This window comes from Amaranthus tricolor, chromosome 4 (genome assembly GCF_026212465.1).
Source record: "Amaranthus tricolor cultivar Red isolate AtriRed21 chromosome 4, ASM2621246v1, whole genome shotgun sequence".
NCBI lineage: Eukaryota > Viridiplantae > Streptophyta > Magnoliopsida > Caryophyllales > Amaranthaceae > Amaranthus > Amaranthus tricolor.
This window is the reverse complement of record NC_080050.1, coordinates 28,344,669-28,368,597: the sequence shown is the minus strand read 5'-3', so window position 1 is coordinate 28,368,597 and position 23,929 is coordinate 28,344,669. Positions and strand designations below refer to the sequence as shown.

The 23,929-nt window shown below is 35.0% G+C and overlaps 1 protein-coding gene across 1 annotated transcript; it reads right to left on the bottom strand.

Annotated features, from left to right (window-relative positions):
* Nucleotides 1–260: 260 nt before the first annotated feature.
* LOC130809998 (histone-lysine N-methyltransferase ASHH2) lies at nt 261–22,655 on the bottom strand. The gene is made up of 18 exons (XM_057675892.1): nt 22,377–22,655; nt 19,626–22,113; nt 19,259–19,466; nt 16,884–17,041; nt 16,709–16,788; nt 16,221–16,352; nt 16,031–16,147; nt 15,740–15,832; nt 14,577–14,654; nt 12,920–12,976; nt 11,021–11,807; nt 10,874–10,929; nt 7,074–7,153; nt 5,382–5,464; nt 5,213–5,292; nt 3,124–3,203; nt 2,034–2,079; nt 261–1,490 (listed from the first exon to the last, which is right to left on the bottom strand). The coding sequence occupies exons 2-18, from the start codon at nt 21,943–21,945 to the stop codon at nt 474–476; spliced, it is 5,472 nt and encodes a 1,823-aa protein (XP_057531875.1). The 5' UTR covers nt 21,946–22,113; nt 22,377–22,655; the 3' UTR covers nt 261–473.
* Nucleotides 22,656–23,929: the final 1,274 nt, after the last annotated feature.

Genomic DNA, 23,929 nt, shown 5'->3' with positions numbered 1-23,929 from the left:
GTAAATTTGATATTCCGAAAACCTGTGTAAGTGGGAGGATTGAGATCTTATGGTATTGGGGTATAATGTAATGAATTTAGGTCTAATTTTGGTTGAGTTTATATTATGTTGAAATTGTGTTATATCATATTGTGTTTTCTTGTATTATTGGAACTAAAACAAAAGAGTACTTAGCAAATTCAAATTCCCTTTTTGAAGAACCAATTTCATCATTTTGAATAAATACATGCTGAAACAAAAACGTTTGGATGAATCAAGTAAGACAATAAGACGATGAAGAATAATAATTGCATTCGTTCTATACAGGATTGACGTATCCAATGACATAATTCCCTTCAAACTGAATGATTTTCACGCTTGCAAATCTCAAAAATGTTTATAAGAGCAAGCTTACAATGATAGGGGAACAATGGAAAATCAAAGAACAAGTGGATGTTTTTCCTATAGAATCAATGAAATTTTATGCTGTAAATCTAACAATTGCCTGCATACTCTACACTTTGGTTTACATCAGCTAAATGCTGATTATTTATTTCATTATCTACCATTTCCATGTTACTGTCAAATGTCCTATTTCTAGGATGTGCCCATCCATCAAAATTCCGGAACCATGGCCGTCTTGAATTCTGGTTCCTCTGTCGATTATAGTGATATCTGTTACTCGGAAAGTGCCTAGGACCCCTTTCACGATGCAACATATTATGGTTTGTTGTGGTAGGGACAGCGTATTCACTAGCACCAGATGTACACGGCATGCTTTGATCGTTTACGTTCCTTGCTTCTTCCTGGTCTCCCATCGATCGAGGACAAGAGGGAAGTGGTGGGAAAGGTTGGAAAGGCATAGCAGGAGCAACAGCCCAAGTGTCGTGAGTACCAGATTTTAGAGTTCCGAATTGTTTTACCATAGGGTACGGAAGTCCATATGCTACCGGTAATTGTGGATTAAATTTCTCCTGCGGAAGGCCCAGTACCGGTGAAGGACATATTGAAGAGGGAGCAAATCCCGGAGGAGTATCATCGAACCCGGGAGGAGCATCGTCATCGTCATCAGCATCGTGCATAACATCATCATCTCTGCGCTCGGAGACAATAGGAGCAGCAGAGAAATCCTTCCCCTCCTCCCTCGTGTCCACAGGTCCACTTGATTCAACTTCCAGGTTTCTTCTGATTTTCCTGGGTGATGCAGGCTGATCCCATCTGCTTTTACGCTTCCGGGGTCTGTTAACGATGGACTGGCTATCAATTAACTGTGGAAATGAGGCCTCCTGCTTTTTAACATCGGTGGGGTTGTTCAAGGTTCCTGATTGATCGAAACAAGCTATAGGTTCCACTTTTGCTCTCTGCTCTTGCCAATGATGACATGTGCCAAAATATCTACTTGAGTTAGAGCCTCTGTGGAACTCCCTTCTTCGGTCGTTCTTATCCATTCTAAAATAACTTCTGGGGTTACAAATCCACCTATCCCGAAAGTTCCGAGCAATCTGATGGACCTGGTAAGATGGGAAACTACTTCAATACAAAATTCTTGCAAAATAGATTGTATTAATAGATAACCAGAACAGTTACTGCCCACTATTTCATACATACTCCCTCCGTATCATAATGTTGGTTACGTTTCGTATCTTGCACGATAATTGATAGAAGTATTTAAGGGATATGTTTTATTTCATGTTTTATAATTGGAATTAAACATCGGAGATTTTGGTATGAGATTTATTAATTTTTGATTTTGTTAATAGGGTAAGCAAAAATTAAGAGGCTGTTAACATTCTTGAAATCCTCCACTAAATTAATAGACCAATGAAATTGTTTTATTTATTTTCTCAACCAATTAGAAAAACTTGCCATAAAAAGAAAGATTCTGAATGTAACCAACAAAAGGAAACTCCTAAAACAGAATACATAACCAATATTGTGAAACGGAGGGAGTATTAAGGACCAATTCAACTAAATGCAAGCCTACTTTCATCAAATCAAAGTTTTCAGAATAAGGCAATTCACACCAAAAAAAAATGAAGAGAAAGGATATTCACCTTAATATCATCATGCTCAGTGAAAGATAATATAGACTCCCTCAAACTGCAGAAGATTGTTGATGTCGTAATCAGCAAACACGAATACACAACATAGAATTTTCTAGAATTATTATGCAATTTCCGTGGGTTGCATTTTATTTTCAAAGAATGTTGAATATTACACAAAACCAGTAGCAAGTTCAACTTAAAGAACAAATTACACCAGAATGTACAGAAAAAGAGGATCAGTGATCCACTTCAAACAAATTTGACAAAAACCATATTTTTGTAAGCGGATCAGTGAGCCACATAGAGCTAACTTTTATCTATCACCAGGGTAGCAAAACATACTCGATATTTTGCGGGCAATGCCTTATAGCAAAGCCAAATACTTAACTTCCACATTCATTCTTTTTCTTGAGATACTAACATTATAATATATTCTAAAACAGGACTCCATGGTACCTGCTCTTTAAACTTTAAAGGACTGACCAACTGACATACTTTGACCCCCAAGTACATTCATGTCATGTTCAGATAAGATTAGACATTTCAACACGGTCATGTGGACAGGTTTCGGGCCGGATCATTTTTCATTCGGGCTAAATTTGAGTTGGGCTGTTACTGGTTCTTGTCGGTTTGGGTCGACCCAACACGTCGAGGGTTTTAAAAAACCTTTTTCTTATCACTAAAATTTTCATAAAAGATACTCCTATATTTTTGTGTTTCAAAAAAAATCTTATAGAAAAGGACTAATATACCACTTCTAAAGCTTTAACAAAGAAAGATAAACTCAAAATACATAGAATAACTAGAATTATAGTGGGTCCCGCCCAAAATGATGACATGGAACTTAAAAATTGAGAAAACGGGTCAAAACAGTCGAATTCGGGTAATAGTCAAATTTGTCCTAGTTTTTTGGTTTTTTGGGTCGGGTCTTTTTCGGGTTACAAGACAAAACTTGCATATTAATCCACTGGTTTTTGGTCGGCTTTTAGTCCATTTCGGGTCAGATCAAAATTGATAGGTGTAGACATGGTATGCTATAACCAAGGTCCAAAAAATACATTTTCAAAAGAAAATGATGAAACATGTTATTTTCTCCAACCTCTCTACTCCTGGATGAAGTGAATCTCCGTTAATACGTTCCACAGTTAGTATCTCCCTCTCGGCCAGATATTCTAAAACCTGCAAGTAGAAGTCAATCGTAGTTCAATAGACAAATCATCAAAACACATCCAGGCACAACTAAGAAGCATGAAGCATTTGCGAAACACCATATAAACAAAACCAGGAGCTGATCTAGCTGCTTGGCTAGGCCTACTGGAGCTCATGTAAGCAAATTCATCTTATCAACCCATTTTATCCTCTTTTCTCTTAACCAAATAAAAAATGAAGCAATAGCAGCCAACAAACAACAATGTCAAAGCCTTAATCCCAACATATGGGGTCCCAAAAAAAATCAAGGTGAGAGATTGTCAATAACAAGAGTATACTAAATTCGGCTTCTATTTATAAGACAGCCTCAAAGAAATTTTGCCTCATTACAAACAGAACATGAGCAACAATAATGATGTAGAAAATTGCCTCAAATTTGGATTTCTATTTTGAGTACCCTTAGAAGTATTTTACCTAATAATTTTACAAGAAAAACATTCCAACACCACTTGACCATGTAGCAGTGACTATTAACAAGTATCCATAGTAAGATGAACAGTGTTATCAATAAAATGGAGCCCAAGCAACAAGTTATAAGCAATCAAAATTAAAAAAATAAAAAAAAGAAAAAATAAAAACAATGTTATTTTCATTAACTTTCACACATCGAAAACCATTAGTTTAATTTGTCACACGATTTTCCTCCCCGAATTCCCAAAACAGCCAACTTTTTGAAGCTCATTAACACTCAACACAGATTCAAATATAACATACCAAAGCATTATATGGTAGTGATTCAGAAAATCATAGTGAATGGATTTCAAGTGAGCTCTATATAAAAAGATATTAATACTCACGGTCGTTAAAATATGTGTTAGATTTGAAACAAGTTCGGCCATTGAGTTGTATAGATTTTTTAAAAGCATACACACATGAAATAACTTTGAAGCTCACAATAACACACTTATGTTGTGATTCACAACATATATAAATACATTGGACATTAAAGTTTGCAAGATTAAATTTAGAAAGTGAAAATGCACATGAATTAGGACTGCCAAAATTGAGGTCAGCTTCAACCTTTAAAAGTGGATAGTGTTGAGACATTGCAAAGAGAAATATAGCAAGACTGACAGGTAAAAGCAACTACGCCTATGATGTTACCACTGCTCTAACCATAGTACCATACTTGTAATTTTCATTTAACTAAAGTCCGTGACACAATAATATAACAGAATAACATTCTCAAAATATACAACACAACATTTCATTACCCCAATGCCATTAAGTGGCTCCCACCCTAGGTGGTGTTTGGGGGGGTCGGATATATGCACTCTTACCTTTTTAGTGATAGCTATAACAAATAGGTTATTTCTAATTAACCCTTGGTAGCAACTTCTCGAAATGTAATGTTGATAAAAATCGGTCATGTATAAAACCAAAAATTGGATCCTATGTAACAGTTTCTTCTTTCTATCTCAAGTACAACGTTGAATCCTCAATAGTCCAACAAGGTCATAGACTCTGACACTCCATTTGGTCTGGAAAATGGAACATTTTCATAATTTGAGTGAGACAACCAGAGACACCTACCAACCGAAGTCCAGAAACACAGATCGTAACTCACTTGTAAGACTTCCAGCTTCACTAGCAATCCCTTCCCTACCTCCATGTACGGAGCACCAAATAAAATAAAAAGAAATGCGTGTGGTGGCCATTTTGCTAATTGCAATTTTGTATACATATATGTTAGCATGTAGGAGAGTTGACCATTTGATAAGGGCATGGACGTTTAACAATTTATTTTACAAAAGCATGAAAAGCTGTCATTAATCAGTTGACCATTTGATAAGGGCATGCCACAACTATCAAAACTGTCGTTATATAAGGCAACGTCAAATCATGGGCATTTTTTTTAATTGAAACTATATCACATCATCAAACACCAAATCACTCAGACATTGTTTTAATACTCAAATTCATCAAAATTAGCAACGAAATCACAAACTCTATCAAAAGATCAAAAGAATAACACATACCTTAAGAAGCTTCCGTAAGATAGGAATCTTTTTGAAATCCAATCTGTACAGTTTCATCATATTATGTAGCATTTGAAGACCTGAAAAATGTAGTAGGAAACAGAAAATCATGCAAAACAGACATGCAATAAGGCAATGCAGGTGCTCAAAAATTATCTAATCAGGATACCATTTTTATTGATTACATCCAGCAGAACCCCACGAGATTTGGTTTTCAACATTGCATCAAGAATCATTGAAAGATCTCTATTGCTGTAGCAAAAAAAATGAGCTGGTAACGATACAGGAAAAGAAAATCAAGAGTAAATTAAGTCTTAATATATGCGAGTCCAAAGCATTCTCAAATACAATTAAACAAATTCAATACAGGATGTCAAGTTCCTGTAAGAAATTTTACCAGAGTCTCGTAAGAAAAGAGAGGATTTTGTCATACTATCAACATGAAAAAGCCTTAATCACAACAATATAGGGTCAGCTTCACTTTGTCATACTATATAGCCAAAAAGACAACAGTATAAGGTCAGTTCTAACCTAAAACACAATATGCTAGTTTATAACTGGTAAACTCTCCGAGATGTTCTGTGTTGTGGTTTTATTTTAATGCCGCAAGTGTACGGGTGTTTCGCACGATTACGGGTCGATTCACAGGGAAGCAAGATTACTATTTAGTTTTGTTCAATTGAAGCAATGTATTTTAATTTGGTTATTTCCAATTCTAATATGCAAAAGAAAGTTTAATGTATATCAATATCAATATAATACAAATCTAGGACAATGGAATTCCCCACTAATAGCATATGATTATTGCAATGAGAATTGCAATTTAGATTGTTGAATTGGTTTACCAATAAAAGTCAATTACTCCTTTTTGGGATGATAATCAAATTAAATCGAATTAAATAGGTTCTCTCAAAAAGACTTTTAATTTATTGAATAACTACCCACTAAAATCGTGCCTAATTTTCTTAATTGATTCCATAACCGCCTAACTTTTGGTAACCCCCACTAAAAGAAACTAAAAAGCTATCACATTGATATTCGAAGAGCAACATATTAAAACGGTTATTAGCTGCTCTCAACTGAAGTCACATGAAGTTTCGGTCGAAACTTCAAGCGTAAGGGTCAGAATGTTTCTTCAATGTCAGCTTCGGCCGAAACTTTGCAAATCTCGCTCGAAGACTTCGTTCAACAGGCAGCACAATTTTGTCTTCAATGTGGCATCAACCGAAGCCCATCAATCTCAGTCGAAATTACGCATAGGACACTCAAAATGACTCGAGATCTCATCAAATGACTCTCAAACTTCTTCATAATCATGAAATGTCTTCGTGAGCTAAGGAAATAAAGCCGAATTACGTGGTGATGCATCATTGAGGCTTAGTAGATATGTTTGAGGACCGGGAAGGCTTGAAACTTGCTTGAATACACCCGAATATCAATCATTAAAGCACGAAAACGCATACAACGGTGAATGAACTCAAATTAAATGCAAGTGCTTATAGTATAAGGAAGGTCAAAACTCATAGCATGATCTTAGAAAAGTAAAGGGTGCAAAAAACACTAGTGGAAGAGTCCTTGGCTTTGAAAGGAAGGCCTAGGCAAGAGAGGCTAGATGAAGCACTAAGAAGCAGCTCAAAAAGGTTAGGGCAAGGTAAAGCCGCTAGGCTCTGGTCGAGATGCATCTAAGCTTTTATCCAAAAAAAATTTATTCATTTTGTGAATCCTAGAGGCACAAGCCTAGGCATTGTTCAGCACCTACCCCTTATTTACAGCTACGGATATGTCATGGAGGCAGATAAGACGAGCAATGAGGAAAAAAAAAGAATAAAAACATGTACTTCACAGTAGGTCCAAAACTAACCTTTGAATTGCTCCACCGTTGCCACTATCACCAGAAGCTGCAGTAAGAAGCAAAAGTTTCAAGTAACCTTTAGAGGCATCCTGCAATACAAGGGTAGGTGTATCAAGAATTAGAGGAGAACCTGAGTAAAAGAATATTTAAAGATAACAAAATCACTGTGGAGTAAAAGTGGCATCCTATATATACTATATAGAATTCTGAAATTGCTATGCAGAATCTGAAATTGCTTTAGCAATGGCAATCTTTAGGACCTAATTTAAATTAAAAAGAGTGTAGAATTAAATCTATTTTCAAGAACATTAAGATGCATATATTAAGTGGGAACAAGAGACTAGAGCTGCAAATTCGCTTACCAAAAAACATTTTATCAAGTCAACAATGGTTCTAAGAAAAGTGTTCAATCAAATACTTACGATCCACATGATGATCAGACAGCCAATTTACAAAGGATTCAGCTGTTTGATGTTCCCGAGTGTATAATTTGGCATTCAGGTAGTCATAACGAGGTCCACAACAAATAACTTTTATGTGAGCAAGAGTTGCTATTTTATGACAGTTTCTACTAAATGATGCTTTGCAAGTTAGCGAGATCACGACATTATATCTATTAAGCGTATGTAGGAGTTTATTCTAGAGTATAAATCAGATGTACATTGATTAGCTTAGAGAAATTCTATATGGTAGAATGTAGTTTGGCAAAATGCCAAATGGTCGCAAAAAAATGTTTCCTTTACATGGTAGTAGCAACTAGCGTCGAAATTTTAAAAATCTATACAATGTAACAAATAATTGTAGTATCCAGTAAAAATGTATTTCCTGTTTATTACTCTTTTTTTACATTAAACTTAAATAATTTAGAAAAAAAAGATAAAATACAACCCCCTTATAATTTAACCGCAATAAACCCAAAAGCTAAAAACTCATTGAATTAAGTTAATGATGGTAATTTTGCAAAGTTGATAAAACATGGGATAGTAAATCAATACCTAAACAATCAAAATTGAAAAAGCTTCAAGCTTTTAATTCAGAATTTATGACAAACAGCGAAGTTGAAATTGGGTTCAAATATGGAAGATTTTTGGTATCTAGAAAAAGAGTAAAAGGTTTAGTCTGAGAAATGGAGAATGAGTGAATCCAAAATAAGGTTGAAGAAAACAATGGTAAGACGTAAGAGAGAGAAGATCAGGTTGTAGGGTGTTGTTGCTTTAACAAAGATGGTAAGAAAACAAGGTGGCCAACCTTCAAGAGCAGATTGAAATTCAATTATGGAGAAAGAAAGATTAGCTTAATGTCCTTAATAATGTACAAATTGTTAAAGCATATCAATGGAAGAATAAATACACTGAGTAATACTTTCTGGGTCATCTGATTCTGAATTAGAATTCAACATGAATAGTGATGAATGGAGGTTCTCAAAGATTTGGTTAACACGAACCATTGAAGCAAGGATTGGGGAACCTAAAAATTTTCACTTATTTTACCAGACATGGCAAACTTTCATAGGTACAAATTAGAATTGAAGTACCAGTATTAAATTTTCTCAAGATATTGACCTTCAATGAAATTGATATTATGGATCGGATGAGTTGAATTTCAAAGAAAACGAATGTTTAGAGAGATTTAATGAGTAATGGATAATTGACATATATTTCTCTCTCATTCCTTCGTTACACAGTCTTTGATGTGAGAAAATGCTGCCAAATGTTTTTTCAGGATTTTGTAATGTTGTAATCTCAGTATCATATGCATACTAGCAAGAAATCCTCAATATTCTAAAATACTAGGAAAAAAAACAATAATCTTCACATCAAAATAAAAACTGGCGATCGATTAAAATTCAAACAAATTTAAAAAAATATCGAAATTTCATGCATTACAAGATCACAAATTGTAGTAGTGAAATTCACGGTGAAGAAGAAAGAAAGAGAGAAAGATAAAATAGAGGAAAGTGGACATCAATACCTGAGAAAGATGAAAATGAAGAATGATGATAGATGGATTTTGTTTGATTATTTTTTTAATTATTAACGTATAAATAAGAATAAAAAAGGCATAGATTAAATAAATTAATACAGTTAACAAAATGTTAACGTTTTAACTGGATATGTTATGGTCTAGAGTATAGACTAAAACATAATCTTGATGCTACCATATGTTATCTCATTATCTAATTCACTACGTATATAACTATTTAGTTAGATTAGGGGGGTGTTTGCAAGTTGGTTATTGGTTGTTGTTGGTTTTTGGGTGGTAAAGTCGGCGTGTTTGACTACTTGTCATCATTGGCTCTTTTACTAGTTAAGCCAACAATATAAGTCCACTAATAAAGAAATATTCGGTAAAAATTAGTTATAAAAGCTAGCAAAAAATTCATTTGCCAAACACGCCCTAGATAAGCATGATAGTTTATTTATTCATAGTTATAAAATCATTAGGTTATAACTTTTCACCCAATAAAGAACGGCTCTGTAATATTATAATGATGTTCATCGAGGTCGCCTTGAATAAGAGAATTCAAGAACTAACCAAGTAATGTGAGCTTCAATTGGTGAAGCTTCAATTTGTTACCCTTGTACTGAAGACAAAAGTTACAGTTTACTATCTTTTTGATTTCTTTTAATAAACCCAAATATACAAGAATCCGAATATGATTTAGAATTTTCATCATTAAAACCTGTCACTGTAAGCTTTTCAGATTTCACCTATTAATACAAGCTTTTAATATTCATCTTCATCTTCTAGAATGGCGGAATTTCCATCGACTAGCATAGAGATCAAAATAAAATAACAATAAAAGCCAGCTAATACTGACAATAGCATGCAGGATAATTTTTACTACCTAAAACGACTAATCAACAAGAAGGACAGCATGCACTTAGTACACAAATAATTTTCTTGGTCAAGCATTTCAGGAACATGTTTAATTCTATCAGCATTCCTTCCTTTCCAATAGTTTTTTTTTTAATTTCCAGCATGCACTTAGTACACGAATAATTTTTTGTCTCCAACCTTCCCCTTGCTTCCAAGTAGATTGTGTTCAGCATAGTATTTCAAGTAGCATTTGGCGGTTTATTTTGGTTAAAACGCTACTCAATAAAAAATATAAGTGTTCGGCAAAGTAGCATTTTAGGTAGCATTTAGCGGTTAACAATTGTTTATAAAATGATGATAAATGTAATGTTCGAAGTAGCAGTAGAAAACAAAATAGTGTTCATGAAAATAAATACCCCAGTTTCAAAAAGAATAAAATAAAATAATCCATAATTTTTCAACAAACAAATATTATTTTTTCGGTGAAGACTCTCTGATTTTACGAGAGAAAAAAGCAATTCATTGTCAAATCTTTTTTAATAAGGTTTGTGAGCAACTTTCATTTTGACTTGCAAGTTGCAATTCATTGCTTTGCTCTTTAATTCAATAGCTCCTTTCTACTTATTATACTGTGTATTTCAAAATGAACTCTCTCCCAACTAACAGCTACCTCACAAATACTTTGTGCCAAAGAGGCCCACTGACCTAAATTATCCTTTTATTAAGAAAAAGATATCACAAAATGACTAGGATAAAACATTCAAGAGCAACACTCATGACTCAACCAAGCAGAGAAATAAGAGTTGAAAAGAACTTCCTAGTTTTCAAGGTAAAACATGCACATTGTAAAAGAAAAAGAAAAAAGCTGATAACTTCGCCATCAACCAATTCTAAACAGCAATTCTTTTATCTTTTTCTGCTAGTCAATAGAGGAATGTACTGGCAAGAGTTCTACCCAAATTTTAGTAAATACAATAAATATACCATACCTTCTTTTTGCAGATACCACCTTCAGCGTCGAGTAATTCATTGAGTTTCTCTTCAACTGGGTCAAGGTAACATGCATCGTTACTTCATTACAAAAATATATTTGTTCTCATTGTAATTCTTAAAAAATATACACATAATTAATTTACCTGCTTCAAAATGACCATTGGCAGAAACCTCCAGCAATCTCCTTGGCTTATATGATAAAATATTTGGTCTCTGTGTTGTTGAAAGACCCTTACCAACAGCGGCTGAGCTGCTAGGTTTTCTGTTTTTGGCAGATTTAGATGGGCGGGAAATTTTCATGCGAGGGCGAGGTCCTGCTTGAGGTAGAACACCCTCAACGTCATCTTGAGACACCATATTATTAGAATCAACCAGAGCAGAAGAAGAATTCTGTATTGCGTTTTCCAAATGCATTGACTCCGAGTTTGGGGGAGATATCAATGTACTCAAAGTATGTTCTGCTCTTAATGTATGATTTTGTACCGCAGATACTGGTTCAGTTCTCAAATTTTCAGCTGGTAAACCTGTTGAACACTCAGTAGATTCATTAATTACGTCAATTGAGTCCTCTCCTGACATGGTCTGTAATTGCCCACTCTTGTCCAAAGAATCTATTTTATTTATCAATCCTCCAGCTTCAACTACAATTTTCGAATTCCCTTCATTTGAGTTACTTAGACATGCAGCCGGTTCAACATTTTTAGAGCTGAATTTACGCCTCACATCTTTTCGGCCAAGGTCAATTTCACCATTTTCATGAACCGCAACAGGTTCTAGAAATTCTTCATCCGAGTCTTCTTGAACAATTATGTCTACACTATTTGGATCACCACCTATATAACCAAGACATTTAACAGAGCCACAGTGACATTTTTTTGCAGCAGCCCCAAATACCCGTACATAGTTGTAGTCAAAAGTCAACTCTTCACCCTGGCAAACCACATAAATATTCAGAGCACATATTAAAATAACAAAAAAATACATCAATGATTACCGAAAATGCTACCACACTCGTATTACAGTCTAAAGCTCATGAACATGATGGTTTGCTTCACATAAATAAAAATAAATTTTGCTCTGCGACTAATTACAATTGTTTATGCTATTATCAGTGGTTGGTAACAGCCTCTCAAGTCTCAACTTCTCTGACAGTCTCAACTAATTAGCACGTGAGAACAAATCCCTCGACCTCCCAAGACCTAACAAAGGTTATTCTATACATGGCATAGTTGTTTCACACTTGAGTCTCGGGTGTTAAAATTCATCAATTATACTGTTCAAGTTTAATGTGATTAGTACACACATACACATTTCAGAAAGGAAACCACTTCAAGGTCCAAACATGGCCGTCCTGAACATTTTAGGGCCCTACCTCTTAAGCGAAAAACAGAAATCTAACCTCTTTAAGATACAAACATGCATGTCCCATTATTGAAGTTACAACTGATGACAAAATACTAATTTACTCAATAACCTAATTAACCAAGAAAGTACAACAAATTAACACTACTTATTATTTAATTACCAAAATTTAATAATCTTGCTGAAAAAAAATGAACCGCGTTACAAAGGTTTCAAAATAAACAAACCGATATTTCCTGCATAGCAAAGGTGTAAGAAACTGCGTTTTGGGTTGTATCAAGGGACATCCTATGGTTTTGACTGATATTGAGGTGTTACGATAACCATATCACTCCCATCACCGCAACACCATTCCATTACCGCGATCGCACCCGTTACCGCATTTTTACACTCTAGCACATAGGTAGATCCCGGAAGAAAAAATTGTTACTTTAAAACATCTTTTATAGTAGACAATACTGCTTTTAAACATATGTTGGCAGACAATAACAAAAGTATTAAGGCAAACATAGATACGCTGAGCAATCTATTTTTATAGAAAACTACAATATGTTGATTGTAGCAACAACGGTGTCAAAACCTTCATCACAATATTAGGGGTCGGCTACATAAACTAAAAATATTGTTAATTAGAGGAATAATGATTTTATTTCCAAATAGACACAAAGCAAAGAAAATACCTTCTTGATACTCCTCAGTGCAAAGAGGCCAACACAAACTTCACCATTTACAACCCACTGTTTCAAAAAAAAAGCTCAATATCAAAAAAATAAATAAATTATGACACCATATCTATTGGACTAGATAAATATAAATTATGGCACCATTGAAAGTACAGACAATTAAACAAAATATATAAGAAAAACATGAGCCACAAACTTCAACTAGGATAAATAAAAACAAGAAGCATGACTGAAGGGCTTAAAGATTTGCCCCATAAACGGAATAAGTTATAATATTTTCGTTCCCTTGAATCGATATAGGCAATAAAGGACTCCTGATACCGGAGTTACATAAATGGCACAGAGCAAGAGTAAGAAACACAAACTAATATGGCCATTTATTAGCAGAGAAATTAACAAATTTGGCAGAAACATATAATTACATCTGACACTGGTCAAAAATAGATCAAGCAACAGAAATGATAAATCATTACACTGCATACATTTCCAAGATATTGATGGACAAGTCAAATGCCCGCTCAAAAAAAAGAACAAAGGCAATGCATTAATTGTTTAAATATCTGGGCATAGAAAAGTTCATCTTAACAGAAAGCTAGATATTTAAATTAGAAGTTGAGAAGGATAAGAACCTCAGCAATTATCCAAGATGACACAAAATTTATCACATCCTATTATCAGATTTCCACCCCCACCTGAACTCAGAAAACATCAATTCTAAAAACATGACAGGTGTTACCCTACCCTTTTTTCTTGTCAGTAAGACTAACGGCAGAACTAAGCTTCCCTTTACCTCCGTTTTTATGCAAAAAAAAAATAATGGAACCACTCAATTTAGTACCATTTTGAACTCAAACATGTAAGTGGTTGTTTATCATCTTTAGCCACTTCGAAGTGTTAAAGAAAGCCTTTGCCCAATCACAAAAAGAGTAAAAAATAATGATCAAATTGATTTATCATTCATTTACAAAACTAATTGATCTAATTGATCGTTTCACAATTTACATGTCCACGGATCTAGCCTTTTGATGACATTCTTAAAATCTAATACTTGAGGCCAACTTTTTTGCATAACACCAGTAATTCATGACGTAAACACTAAAACATTAAAAAAGAGAGAAGTCTAAATCAAATAATGAAAAGGTTAAACCAATAAACAATTTATTAAATAATTACAGAATTTTCAAATAATGATCAATCATCCAAGCACTAGAATCACCAAAGGTAAAACATAATACACCCCATTATCTCCAATGTCATTAAATTGCTTCCACCTAGGCGGAGTTTGAAGGTCAGATGTACACAACCTTTCCTGTGTAAAAACAAAAAGGTTGTTTCAATTGACCCTTAATAGCAAACATCATCTACAACTTCATATTAAAAAAGTGGCTACAATCTGGGGTTTGAATGGTTGGATGTATGCAATATTACCCTTGTAAAAGCAAAGGTCAACCTTTCATAGCAAGCATCATCTACAAATTCTCACAAATAAGAAGTGCACAATTGAATTAAATGAGCCATTTAACTATATTTCATCTTGAATGAACACAGAGATAATGAACAGACCATTAAAGTATCAAAGTTAAAATAAGAAAGAAAAGCAAAGATTCCACCTCAAGGGTCAAGAATAGAGGAAATTATTTAAAGGTAATTTCACCTTTTCCGTACGACAATTAGGATCACAGCTATGGTTAACAAACCGACCTAAGTTTCCTTTGACACTTGCATCAATGACCTGAAAATTAAGCAAATATGTATTGCATCAGACATATTACAGGAAGATTACACACTTCTCAAGGAATCGTGATACCCAAATTGCAGATAAGATCTACACTCGAAAAAAAAAATCTGTATTTCGAGTCTTAAGGTTAAAAGTCAATTGTGATACAGTGGCAACTACTTAACGATTCTGTTAGAAGGAAGCTTGTAAAGGAATTCATAAGATATTTAAAAGATAGCTAAACGAAGGATGTCTGCATTCCTAAACATAGAGCGTACTTAGAGAACATGGGATTAGGAAGTTGAATATTTAATTGTATTTTTTTATGGTTTTGGAGTGACCTTTACCATTCGAAAGTCAACACTTCTCTGTAGCCATTTTTCACCGCTATTGCTGTCAAGAAAACTCTTCTTTTGACAGTGATCTTTTAAAATTGATAAGTAATACTTCTCTTTTTCACCAGCTTAGCTTATGTAGGGCATGGGTATCAATCAAGACCATTATATTCCAAGAGCTCAATAAAAATTGGAACCATGTTCAATCCTCAAATACTAGACATGCAATTCCTATAAATTTCTTTAAGGTAGGAGATTAACTGCAGTTTGTTGATGACACACTACGTTTCTTATCCGATGATTAAGAGATCATGACATGGTTTTAACTATAGTGCTGGTGCATTTAGAAAAACCTTGTTCATAAGTTAAAAATGCTATTAAATCTTATGGAAAGTTTTTCTGATTCCTGGTCACCAGATCATCTTTACATCTGGAAAGCCAAGATCTATTTTTATGACAAGGTTGGTTGAAAACTTTCTCAGAAGGTGGATAATAAATAAAATTCTATTGTATTCCCTACATCTTTGAGCTTGCAAAGCATGTTTCAATGAAGAGTGAGGAGGGTAACAACACTATATATAATCTCAAGAGGGAGAGAAATAGCAAAATCATGTTATGTCAGAAGATCAAAAGTAACTGCAGAAGAAAAGAACACAAGATGCTCAAGTACCTGCATGCAACAACATTAGATACTATTGAACATGTAAATAAGCACATAGAAAACATATAACCCATAAAGAAATTCCTCAAAAGCGCTGTTAGAACCTCATTTGTATTTAGTGTCATGAAGTAGAAATGCTTGTGACCCTTTGCGGCATAATCCTTTTGCCGCGCTTCATAAGTGTGCAAATCTAGCACCTGATCCATCCAAAAAGGTAAGTGAGACTAGATTGAAGCACTTTTCAATACACACTGATAGAAAACATATGGTAAACCCATAAAAGTGAGTGAGTGGGGTGGGGGGTGAGGGGTGGGGGGGGGGGGGGGGGGTGTATGAGTCCAAAAAGATTATCTAATTTGACGAGCAGTTCCAAGTTTTAGCAATAAAAATATTACCTCACCAACATACTCAATGAGAAACTGCCCTTCGGATATATCTTCTAAGACTTGTAATCCATAACCTTTTTTACCACAATGGAACCTACTCAGTTTGGCATATTGCCGTTTTTGGAACTGCAAAAAGTGTAAATTTCATCATATACTCACAGAAGATGGAGAATGAACATAAAAAGTACAAGCAAATAACCTGTCGATTAGAACATAGGTCCCCACAAGGGCAAGCTCCTTGAACACATTCAATGTTCAACATCCTATTCAGGCAGTGACTGCGACAGCCCAGGCTGCCATCTACAGAGGGTTTGCAGTGGCAAACCATTATCTGAAAGAAAACAATACAATGCAACAGTCAAGAAGTAGAAAAAAATATTCAAAAACACATGGCAGCTTCACAGACAAACAAAGGTGTGTGTGAGTGAGTGAGTGAGTGAGTGGTGAGTGAGAGTATCTTATCAGTGACAATGTGTGTGTGTGTGTGTGTGAATTGTGATTGTGCATGTTGATATATATGCCTGGCCTAGAAAGTTCCAGGACACGCCTACAAATCCATATTTCTGGTAAAACTGGAACCGGCGTGGTAGAGATATTGAAATGTTATAGGTATAACTAGGAAAGAATCTCTTCAACTCTTAACATTATAAATTCACTCAATTTTAATAAATTTAGAAGAGATCAAACCTCATCTATATTCTGTTTTTTCCGACTGCGGTGCAGAAATAGGTTAGACCTTATTGCTATCCAAGTTGAAGGTTGTGAAGCTGATGAGCAAAAATTGAAAATAAATGTTAGAAATCAGCAAATCTGTGATTACTTGGATCATTTATATTACATAAAGCAAAGCCATGCAACAAACCTACTAATTGCTTATGACCACTACCCTTGGAGCCTATTTTCCCATCACAAGCATCCTCTTCATCAGATATTTGTAAATCAGCATTAATCTCAGCATTGGATTTCTCTTGAGGAATTGAACAATCAGCAAAAGCTTGATCTTGGTTGTCCTTACAAGCCCTATATGATACATCATAATGAAAATAATAGAAAGGGACAAATGTCAAACCTCAGAATACCTTTCAACGGTAAATTACAATCAGAATCCAAAAAAGAAGGAAAAAAAAAAGGAAAAAATAAAGGTTCCTTCCTCCCTCAAAAATACATGTATATAATGAAAGAGCCTCGAATGGAACGTACTCAACCCCATTCATCATTTTGTGGACACTAGCCAATCAACCCTATTTCCAACAGATGAAGGGAAAAACAGGGGGAGTATTCCTTATATAAGGAAAACTATTATCCTAATACTCTTTCATTTAAGCCCAATCATAAAGTCAAATAGATATCTAAAATTTGAGAGCCTCAAATTTCAAAAAATGTAATGTATCTCTCCTTTCTTTACATGCAGAACAAAGGAAAGAATTGATTCCCAGGTGTCCATAGCGGTGAAGAGGTAATAATAAAAATAATGAAAAGATTTACTAACGACTAAAGAAGTTCACATAGACCATCCACATACTTCAAAACCATCCACATACTTCAAAACAAGGTACCTCCAAACCCTACCAGCCCATTTGGTTATTGACACTAAACGGTGATAATGAGAGCAATTTGTAGTGTAAATTTTCATGATATGTACCATGTCATTCCCATAATAATGAAACTTTAATCATAAAAAAGTTATTTTTTCACAATTTTCCATTACCACCTAATATCACATTTTCAAATGGTAATGCATTGGAATGAATTTTGTGAAGAAAATGAGATTGTTAATGGAGAACAAGCATGAGCATTAAAACTATCAAGAGTTAATCATACCAAAATTACACTAATTATTCATTACCATTCCCACCATTTAATAACGACTACTAAATGGGCTATAAGTGTATGAAAGGGTCAAAAATAAAATCATAATCCAATAAAAATCCTCTAAATATGGTAAATCCAACACTTTCTAGGAAAGTTTCAGACTATCTATCTACAACCGAAATCCTTTTACAAAGTTCCAAAAATCTTATGCGTGCAAAATGGTAAATCTCCTCCCCCTCAGTCCGTCAAATCATCGTAAGTGTTCTCTATCATTTTAAAGCAACAAGTATGAACTATGCAATGAATCAATGGTCCATTGGAGAAAAACACTATTTAAGCGCAAGATGTTGGGAACTAAGCATTGGCATTGTTGTCATTACATGTGTGATTAATTGCAAAAACAACACCACATCCATCCCTCCCTTAAAATCACTAATGAATACTAGGTAATGTCCATGTCCAAAAAAAAGCCCTATAATAGGTCAACCCAAGACCAAAAAATTGCAAATAAACTATAACTATAACCCCTTTTAGCAAAAAATCATAACATAGAAAAATAAATAGGGCTTTCAAAGAGGAATGGCAGACAATGCAACCATTAGGCGTGCATAGTCTTAGCTCAAAGTTCCCATCAGCTTCATCCCAAGCTCAACTCCAGCTCAGAGACTCTCAAACATGCATTTAAGAACTAGCTCATATCAAACACTTTGCTAGCTATCAGGCGTACATAGTCTTAGCTCAAAGTTCCCATCAGCTTGATCCCAAGCTCAACTCAAACCCTTTCCCACAGCTTAGAGACTCTCAGACATGCATTTAAGAAATAGCTCATATCCAACATTTTGCTACCCTCATCGGTATTATTCCTTTAGATTATAAATAATATAATTGTTAGTTTGTTATGAATGTTCACTCTACCATTCAGGTTTCTAAATCACGCAAATTTTTTTGATAAAGAAAAGGCTTTTATTAATGAAGAAGCCAAGAGATACATTCACGAGATGAAGGATCCCTGATACCAATTAGAATGTTTACAATCCTTCATTCGCTTCTCCCAAATTACCTCCATCGGCAAAAATCAATCATTACAAATACTCCTAAATTACCTCCGAAAATAACACCTTCTACAATCATTAAATCACGCAAAGATAAAAAAATCTACAAGCCACCGCTCAGACCCAACTTAGGAGGAAACCTCACTTGGTGGTAAGCAGATTTTACTCGTAACCAACAAAGCCCCAAAGATTATGAATTTTTAGCAAAAATAAGTTTTAGGAGAATCACCTCAGCATACTTGTCAAATAATTCAGCATCTACATAGTTTCATTAGTACAAAAAACCAGCACGATCTATTACGCTAGAAATGCTACCTGGGTTTGAATGTAAAGTAAAAATTGGCAATGAAATAGACTACGAATCAGACTTTACCATCTACGATTTGTTGCTTCGATAACATCGGCAAGTTCAGCGGGTATACAACGCCACTTAAGACAGTCGTCGCAACAAACCCATGCAACACGAGGAGCCAAAGGCAGCTCTCCAACACCAGTGGCTTTAAGATCCGCACAAGATGCATTTTCTATCATAACTTCATTGCTAGACTCTCTTTTCCTCACATCAATCACTTCCTGATCCCCTGCAAGATTTTTATTTCTTTGAACTGGGTAACTAAAGCCATAGACAAGATGCTAAAACCTTAAGCAATGGAAAAGAGACAAAATAAATAAATAAAAAATAATTAAAGGTAAAGAATTGAAATAACTAGTAAAAACTAGCGAAAATTAATTTAAGATACCTGTTGCTGGTTGGCCATTTATTTTGTATGCCTCATTTGAAATCCCATTTGCCCTCACTTTGCTTTTATTTGCTTCCTTTTTACTCTTCTGCTGGCTAGAGGGTCCTTTTTTACTCCTAATTTCATTAGTATTCTTAGTTTTACTACTAGAATTTCCTTTCATTTTTAAACCTTTAGAATTTCTTAAATCCTGGTTAGCAGTGAGAGGAAGTAACTGACAGGAATTCCCAGAATCAGCCGATTCAATCCCACCAGTCATCTCAGAATAAGTATTGATATCAGCAACATGGCCCTGATTAGAGGTTCTACAGGAACCTTCAACAACAGAAAACAACTCCTTTGGAACTCCATCAGAGCTGTTTCTTGGAGGATTTTCCTTGTCGGCAATGTTATCAACAATAGAGCACAAATCATTACTAGCAATATGCAATTGACCATCCTTCTCGAATATGTTAACTCCATCAGCAGAGTGTTGGCTTTTTAGAGGATTGCCTGCTTGACAAAGTTTATCTTTCTTCTTTCTTCTGTTCTTACTCTTTTTTGCAGATGCTGGAATACTGGGGCAAGCATTACCATGGGAGTCCTTGTTTACAAAGTTATGTAGGGATGTAAAAGACCTTGGCCCAGTAGTAGAATCAAGAACCTGGTCAATAACCTCCGAGTCAGGTGAGGTACCAGGATCTGAGAACTTGTCAGGACATGAGCTTCCCTGCCTATCAAAAACCAGGGGAAAATCGATACAACTAGATTTTCCGGGCAGAGAGCTAAGCTCCTGATTTAATCCTGTGAACTGAAGGTTTGATGTGGAATTGCTGCATTGCATCAAATTAGGCACCTCTTTGGATACTGAACTATCCATCACATTAAGAGGCTGAGAAGAAGGTAAATCCCCAGTTAATATGGAAGGCATACTCTCAACCTTATTTTGTTGCCCCCTTTTCCCAAAGGTGACCTTTAAGCGAATTGGACGACAGGGAACCTCTTGTTTTACCTCTAACAACTGCAAACTTGCTACTTTATTCTTATTTTCCTTTCGGCTCCTTTGGCCTGCCTTTTTTTTCCTTAAGCTTTGATCCAATACTGGATTTGGAGTAACTTCATCGCTCATTGGAAAGAACTTAGACAGGTTTTCGGGCGATCCCCATACAGACGTAGAAGTTGATCTACTCAAACGACTTCGTTTCTTTCTTGTAGCCTCAGAAAGCAAGTAAAATGTTTGATGAATTGATACTTTCGAGGCCTTCTTTCTACAACTGGTTGCATTTTTTCCTCTTTGAACTTTCTGGACAGATTTTCTACTACGAGAACTCCTACGTAAAGGCGGAGAGCAAGTATTTGGACCTTTCAATTCTAACGAGTCACTATCTGGCCCATTATTCCCATTTCTAGTGCTACTAGTATTTGTAACATCTGGAACTGCAACACAACCATTTAATGTTAAAGAATCCTCTATCAGAAAAATCTTTGAAGACTCATCATCCACAGCCCCAGTATAGACAGCCTCCATAAGCCTTTGACTCAAAGAATCATCAAATCCTTCGTTAGTATCTGAAATATACTGTGCTGCAGAAGCACTGAGACGATTACCAGTACCTTGCCGCATTCCTAAGGGAACTAGCCCATCAACGTTAAGGTTTGAAAGACAATAATTCATCTCACTCTCACATAGTCCTTCAAGACATATCCTGTTCAAGCTGCAGTTGATTTTTGAAACATTCCCGAATTCAGGGTTGTTAACGGAATGCTTAATTGGTTCAAAATCTGTATCAGCAGTATGTGGACTAAGGTCCCTTGCTCTTGCTTCAACCTTACCAGAGCTATGATCCATATTGCAGAGACACTCCTTGGAACTGGATGTCAAAACAGTGCTCTCTGACCCTCTAATTTCCTGCGACTTAATGCCCAAAGTTGAAAGCGGCAGAACCACCAACTCTTGCAATCCCTCATTGGAATTACAATTAACTTGCTCCCTAATGCCATCAGCACATGCTGAATCAGCCATCTTAAAGATAGCTTCAGTACTTTCAGCAGAATGTGGATTCTCAGGACCACCAACTGCATTCCCATCTTCACTTCCCAATGAATCTAACCCATCACCCAAATGCGAGCAACAAGCTTGCTGAGCAACTAATTCTACGGCAGAATCATCCCCACCTTTATCAGTAGTCCCCGAACTAACATCTAACTTTGAAAGGGGCTCAATAGCCTGCTCTCTAAGCCTCTCACTAAGAACATCATCCACTAACTCCTCACTCCTCTCAACCACAAACATTTGCGGAGAGGCACAAGCAGGTTCAGCTGCAACCTCACAAGGACCCATCACAGTTTTTCACAATCCCCAGCAATATCAAACAATAACCAGAACTTTTCCACGAAAAACAAACCAACCCATCTGCTCAATCTCACAAATGGAACAGACGAATTTATTCACTTAATCACCAACTCTTCATTTCATCATCCAACGCAAAACAATGCAAAATTCAAACACCTACAATCATCATACGCAACTCCAATTCATTCAATTAAAATCACCTTATAATCACAAGTTCATACAACAATAAATTAATTTATTTCAAAAAAAAAAAATAAAATGTAGATAAAAACAAAACAACCCCATAAAAATTAGAACCCTAATTCGAGAAACAAACATGAATGCACATCAACAAGTGGATGATAGAAAACATCACAGATAACAAAACGAAATATGAAAAACAACAAAAAAAAATACCAAAAAAACAAAAAGCGGCGTACCTGATGGTGTAGAAAAAGAGATAGAGAAGAAGAACAAGGAGAGAGAAACAACGAAAAGGAATGAAGCCGTTGAAGAAATATTTGTTGGGTATATATTTTCCTCTCAAAAAAAAAACTTTATTTTTTAGGGGTACCCTCAATTGAGAAGGAACGAAGGAAGGGAAGAATCAGGTAAAGCGGTGTAAAAAAGAAAAAATAGAAAAAAGGGGATAAAAACAAAAATAAATATATAAAAAATCACCTGCACTGAACTGGAGAAAAATATAAATGAGAAGAGAGAGACAGAGAAAGTCAAGAATCCAAATAGGAAGGGAAAAGAAGACCCTTTAAATGGAGTCACGGGCTCGGGCCGAGGAATCGGGTACTTTGGGCTTTGGTTCACTTTTGGGATAATACCGTCCTAAAAGTTGAGGGATTGAAAAAAATAAGATTTTTTAATAACTTTATTCAAAAAATAAGCTTTAAATTTTTTTCTCAAAATAAGCGTTTTTGGCTCCAAAGCTAGGCTTGGTGTATACTCGCTGTTACTAACAGCGAATTAAAAAAAATGGTCAAAAATTTAGTCTTGGGTAAAGTCGCTGTTACTAACAGCGAATTAAAAGAAATGGTCAAAAATAATTAGTCAAAGGTAAAGTCGATGTTACTAACAGCGACTTAAAACCAAACCCATAACTTCCCATTTCCATAATTTTATATCATATCCCAAATAGCTTTCTTCCTTAAGTCCTCAATAACAAGGTTACAAATTAATGCAGCAACAATTAACACTAAACTTAATCATTGCAAAATTGTAAATAAATTCAATTTACCTTTCTTAAGTTCCTCTAAATCTTCCTCAAATGAATCATCTTCTTCAATCTTTAACTGCAAGTTGTTTTAAGAGGTGCTTTGCTTTAGTCTTTTGTAATGCCACATGATAATCCTGGATGATGCTTGTTGAAATATAAAGGGTATTCAAAACAGATTTCACAAATTAATATTTATCTGATTTTGTAATCAAATATAATTTTAGATTGAAGAAGATGATCCATTTGAAGTTACTAACACATATTTGCAGTTGGAGATTGAAGTGAGGAGATTGAAGAAGATGATCCATTTGAGGAAGATTTAGAGAAATTTAAGAAAGGTAAATTGAATTTTTTTACAATTTTGCAATGGCTAAGTTTAGTGTTAATTGTTGTTGCATTAATTTGTAGCCTTGTTATTGAGGACTTAAGGAACAAAGCTATTTGGGATATGATATGAAATTATAGAAATGGGAAGTTATGGGTTTGGTTTTAAGTCGCTGTTAGTAACAGCGACTTTACCTTTGATTAAATTTTTGACCATTTCTTTTAATTCGCTGTTAGTAACAGCGACTTTACCCTTGACTTAATTATTGAACATTTTTTTTAATTCGCTGTTAGTAATAGAGAATATACACCAAACCTAACTTTGGAGCCAAAGACGCTTATTTTGGAAAAAAAGTTTAAAAGAAGCTTGTTTTTTGAATAAAGTTATTAAAAAGTCTTATTTTTTCCAAATTTTCCTTAAAGTTTTGGGTTGGAATTTAT